The 5,941-nt window shown below is 37.4% G+C and overlaps 1 protein-coding gene across 1 annotated transcript; it reads left to right on the top strand.

Moving 5' to 3' along the window:
• The first annotated feature begins 505 nt into the window (after positions 1-505).
• Positions 506-5,644, top strand: LOC134801256 (UDP-glycosyltransferase UGT5-like). Its single transcript, XM_063773787.1, has 4 exons — positions 506-1,163; positions 1,809-2,031; positions 4,679-4,898; positions 5,227-5,644. Exons 1-4 carry the CDS (start codon positions 624-626, stop codon positions 5,498-5,500), a joined length of 1,257 nt encoding a protein of 418 aa, XP_063629857.1. The 5' UTR covers positions 506-623; the 3' UTR covers positions 5,501-5,644.
• Positions 5,645-5,941: the final 297 nt, after the last annotated feature.

Here is a 5,941-nt window from a genome sequence, read left to right as displayed (position 1 = left end):
AAGCGCGCGCACACACCGCTAACAATACATACTCGCGATTTACTTACTTTTTCACATTTTTTATGTAATTTGATCGCTCAGATTAATATATTCGTTGTAAAACTGTAATTGGTGTCGCCTTCATCTTTTCCGAACCTTCGTCAACATCTGCTGTAAAACAATTAACCACAGTTAAAACACGTCATAAGCAATTACAATCCACAGACAAACATAACGATAAGACGTTATCATCACACCGAAACCTAGTTTTTGTATCACTCGACAAAAAATTACTCGTGTCCGTGACCTCGCGGTAAGCAATATATACGGCCGCACAGATTTATTTTACTGAGTTGTTTACCATGAGCCGATTGATAGCGCTTGTGTGCGCGTTACTATGTTCGAGCGACGCAGCCAGGATCTTTGCCGTGTTTCCAACACCTTCTATAAGCCATCAAGTAGTGTTTAGACCATTGACACACGAACTAGCAAGGAGAGGACATGATGTCACCGTCGTCACAACAGACCCAGCCTACCCAAAAGGACAAGCTCCAGCAAATTTGACAGAAATTGACGTACACGACATATCGTACGAAGTTTGGAGAAAAGTAATAGCAAACTACAAAAACGGTGACAAAAATGATATGAGAAGCCAAATTCAAGGTTTCAATGACGCGTGTTTTGAAGTATTCAAGAAACAAACTGCAGTTGCTGAAGTACAAGACATTATTCAGAACAAGAATAACAGTTATGATTTGTTGCTAGTAGAAGCTTGGACACGATTTGCTCTTGGATTTTCACATGTTATCAAAGCGCCAGTTATTGCAGTTAGTTCTTTTGGTGCTGTTAATGATAATTATGACGTCATGGGAGCCCCGATTCATCCTCTGCTTTACCCTCAATCAATAGCTACTCGTGTTTACAATCTATCACTTTGGGAGAAAGTTACAGAATACTACAAATATATTACTATAATGAACGACTTCCGAAATTCAGAAGAACATGAAAATGCGGTTCTAAGAAGGATTTTTGGTGAAGACACTCCTCCTTTGAGTGAATTAAATAATAATATTGGTATGATGTTCCTAAATATTCACCGTATATGGGAAGGCAATATACCAGTTCCTCCTAGCGTGATTCACATTGGAGGAATGCACCAGAACCCAGAAAAGGATTTACCACAGGTATGTTTTTTGGCTTATTACTTGTCGAGAAATTAATATTAAATTACATATTAATAAAACTGCAGTACCTATTCATTAGGTATATAACAATATAACTTGATTGTGTATTTATTACTTAGTGGCAACTAAAAATCAAGCGGTACGAGGACCAAATATTGACCTTCATACTTTAACAACAAAAAACGGCAGGCAAATCAAGGTGTAGGTATTTAGATAGGTAGTAATTTCAAATGAATAAATATTTATTTCAGTATATTTTAAAAGAATTCTTATTTAAATGCCGTCACAAGGACAAGGAGGTGATGAAAGCGTATTAACCCTTTTTAGGATTTGGTACCGGAAGGGAAAAACGGGACCCTATTTCTAAGACTCCTCTGTCCGTCTGTTTGTCTGTCTGTCTGTCACCAGACTGTAACTCATGAACCGTGATAGCTAGACAGTTAAAATTTTCACAGATTATTTCTGTTGCCGCTATAACAACCAATTACTAAAAACATAAAAATAAAATAAATATTTAAGTGGGGCTCCCATACAATAAACGTGATTTTTGCCGTTTTTTGCGTAATAGTACGGAACCCTTCGTGCGCGAGTCCGACTCACACTTGACCGGTTTTTATGGACTTAATGCGGTATTGTATTTTTAAGGATCTAAAGCAGTACCTCGATTCTTCGAAGCATGGCGTGATCTACATCAGTTTTGGCACAAACGTCGACACCTCTACCCTACCCAGAGAAAAGATCCAGTTTATTATAAACGCGTTGTCACATCTACCTTACGACGTTCTATGGAAGTGGAACCAAGACGAGCTCCCAGGCCGAACGAAGAATATTAAGATTTCAAAATGGTTCCCGCAGTCTGACCTTTTAAGTGAGTCAACATGTATACCTAGCTTATCTTAAAACTGAAATAATATTGTCTTCAGCTAACTTGCTCATAAATTAAAACTGTGTAAACTTTATAAAAAATATATCGCGTATAATAAATTCAAAGAACATCCCGATGCGATGTTTGGAACCCTTTAGGCCCCGCGGAGCGGCGCTTGGCGTGGCGAGCGGCAAATCAAGGCCGTTTATAGATTTGGTCGATCTCGGTTCCCTATAAACGAAATGTTTTCGACCGGTGTTTATCCCGATACGCTTAAATGCACAAGAGTTTGCCCCGTGTACAAAAACAAGGGCGAAAAAACATCGGTCGATAACTACAGACCTATATCGATAGTACCCAGTATCTCCAAAATTATCGAGTCAATTATATCACAGTGTTTAATAAACCACCTTGAAACAGACTTACTGACTGACAGACAGTTCGCCTATCGTAAAGGCATGTCCACCACCACAGCAGCCTTTAGTATGATCGATAACATATCATCGGCAATCGACGACAAGTACAAAGTAGCCGGCATATTTTGTGACTTGTCGAAAGCTTTCGATGTGATCAACCACGATCTTTTAATGAAAAAGTTGGCATGCTATGGACTGCAGGGAAGGGGATATGAGCTTTTAAAATCTTTCCTAGAAGACCGAACCCAGACGGTAGAGGTAATGACCGGTGGAAGAAGAATGCGGTCGGGGAGAGGCAGCGTGACAGTAGGGATTCCGCAGGGATCAGCATTAGGAAACACCCTTTTCCTTGCATTTATAAACGACCTACCATCCACCATAAAGGAAGGAGAAATCACTTTGTTTGCTGACGATACGACAGTAGTAGTTAAAGCACGCACGTATGATGAATTAAACCAAAAAATAAATATAATATGCGGTCAGCTGCAAACGTGGTTTTCGACAAACGGTTTGATACTCAACATGAACAAATCAAACGTAATGCTGTTCTCTGGCAGGTGCGTCTCGGGCGTGAACATTCAGTGTCCAATACCGATGAGTGACAAGTGTAGGTTACTAGGTTTCACGCTAGACCCTACTTTAAATTGGAAACACCATGTGGACTCGTTGTGCGACAGGCTTGGTAGTGCAGTGTTCGCACTACGTAAACTAAAGCCGTTGATTTCCCGTGATGCGCTGAGGCAAGCATACTTCTCCCATTTCCACTCGCTTATGACTTATGGTGTTATTCTGTGGGGCAACTCAACTGATGCCGAGAGAGTGTTACGTATGCAAAAACGGGCGTTGCGGACAATGCTCGGTCTTAATCAGAGACAGTCCTGCAAAACCTTGTTTTCTGAACACCAAATAATGACACACTACTCTCAGTATCTTTTCGAGGTAATTATGTACACACGAAGAAACCTAGGACAGTATAAGCGAGTGGAAGTGATAGGTAAGTGCCTACGTAGTACGGGTAAACTCCGGACAGTGCCGCGTCGCACAGTACTGCAAGCAAAAAACGCACGAGTCATAGGGCCGACATACTATGAACACCTACCTGTCGACTTGAAAAAGGAGACTAATGAGGAAACGTTTAGACGCAGACTGAAGAGCCTTTTGTTGGAAAAGGAACTTTACTCCGTAAAAGAATATATACAGATAATTAAATAAATATTAGATACTTGATATTGATGCGTACTATACAGTACTAGATCTATTTAAAAATTGTTTTTATTATGTTATATTATTTTAGACTTAGTATTAATTTTAATTTTTTATTGACATCATTTTCTATGATTTGTACTTTCTAGTACTGAAACTGATTTAATTTTTCTATTGACATTGTTTTATTTTTATATTTTTTACTATTGTGACATTTTGACGTTTTTAATTTATTTCGATTTGAATTCTTTTTGATTTGTTATGTACTAATTTTATTTTATTTTATGTTTTGATGTTCGGTTCTAATTCTTATTATTATTCTGAAAAACGATCATCATACGACAAGTAGTACAAGCTGAAATGTATGTATATTTTACCTGTATGAAAATTGTATATTGAGATAAATAAACTAAACTAAACTAAACTATACCAAAACTTAGTACCAAATTTTATACGAAAGCCTAAATCATAAAATATAAACATGTAATAAAAGCATCTACTTGATATGTATTCATAGCGAAATTGTATGAACACACCATAAATGAGCCGTGGCAAAATGCCGGGTCAACGCGAGGAAGATGATGACACAATTAATGAATTCATTCATAAAGCGGCCATGCAATTTTACGGCTGACTGTGCATACCTGGATACTTTGTATCGGTAAATGCTCTTGTTTATTAACTGATATTAAAGATAAGATAAAATAAGATAGGTACCATTTATTGTTTAATTATAGGTGTACACAAAGGTTACCTAATAGGTAGGTATTTTAGTCGATTCACTATAATTTGCCTGTCAGGCGTACGATTATTAGTGCACTTGAATAAAGACTATTTACAATGTTTATACTTGCCATATTTTTCCTTTTTATTTAAATAATTGTGTCTAAATTTTACAGCAGGGATATTATGGTCGTGTATGTCTATGTGACAGCGTGATAAAAGCAGTGTCTGTCTCTTTCAATCACATGGTGTTAAAAAGTGACACTTATTTTATCACGTGAATAAAGCCATCCATAATTCGCTTACAGGACATCCAAAAGTCAAACTGTTCATTACGCAAGGAGGTTTGCAATCAACGGACGAGACAATCACTGGAGGGGTGCCAGTAATAGGCATTCCTATGAATGGCGACCAATTTTATAATGTGGAAAAGTATGAAGTTCACAAGATTGGAAAGAGAATATACCTTGAGGATCTCAACGAAGACACGCTGAGGAGTGCAGTTAAAGATGTTATTGAGGATATAAGGTAAGATTTTTTTTTAATGAAGGAAGAATTTAAATGTCTGCGACTGTTAAAATATCTTTACTGGAGAATTTCGAATGCGACATGATTCGATACACCTCTCTTACTTAATTACCTATAATATTAAAAAAATACTACTTTAACTAATTACTTAAATTTTGACGTTTCATAAAAAATACCTGATTTGACTCGTTAATAAAATAGATAATTTATATCGTATAAAGTTTGCCAAGCACAAGAATTATGCTATTTCTTAAATAATAATGTTGAATGTGAATTCTACTGTGTTGTTACTAAATTAAATGTGCATAAAAATATTATAATTTTACAGTTACCGAGAAAACATAATCCGCCTAAGAACCCTAATGAACGACCAACCAACATCATCCCTAGAGCGCGCCATCTGGTGGACGGAGCACGTACTTCGCCATGGCACTAAGCATCTCCGCGCGCCCGCCGCCAATATGCACTGGTTTGAATACTACGATGTGCAACTGCTAGTCATTGTACTGAGTGCTGTTTTAATTGTGATATTATTGGGTTGTATAGTTTTGCGCATGATAGTTACGGTGGTTAGGAGTACTGTTAAAGATAAGGTTTTATAGATTTATGAGTAAAGGTGATATTCGGATGTCAACTGTAGGGATATTTCGCAGCAGTGTATCTGGTTCAGGGCTGCGGCAGCCCTTTTGTGTTCTCAATATTTATTTATGAACTTGATAATGATAATGAACATTATTAAAGTAAATGTATTGTGGTAAATGATCGAAGCATTAACGAAGGTCTCCGTTTTAACTTGGGTAAAATGCTATGGTATGTCCGGATGTTCTCCTCTGCAGGACCCAATTCTCAACCGACTCTCGTGAAATTTTGTGAATAAGTTCTAGTAGGTATGATTGAATATCTAGATTTTTTGTCAATCCAGGTTTTGGGAATTTTTTAAAATGGCGAAGTCAGGGTAGGTCGCGCCGAAATAAATAGCCGTATGGATATCATAAAATGCAGAAGTTGTCGGAAGGTGGTTTAGGTTGTATTTAGATAGTCTA

The sequence above is a fragment of the Cydia splendana genome, chromosome 21, assembly GCF_910591565.1.
Source record: "Cydia splendana chromosome 21, ilCydSple1.2, whole genome shotgun sequence".
In the NCBI taxonomy this organism is placed as follows: Eukaryota; Metazoa; Arthropoda; class Insecta; order Lepidoptera; family Tortricidae; genus Cydia; species Cydia splendana.
The sequence above is the reverse complement of the archived record's forward strand: the minus strand, read 5'-3'. Positions and strand labels throughout refer to the sequence as shown.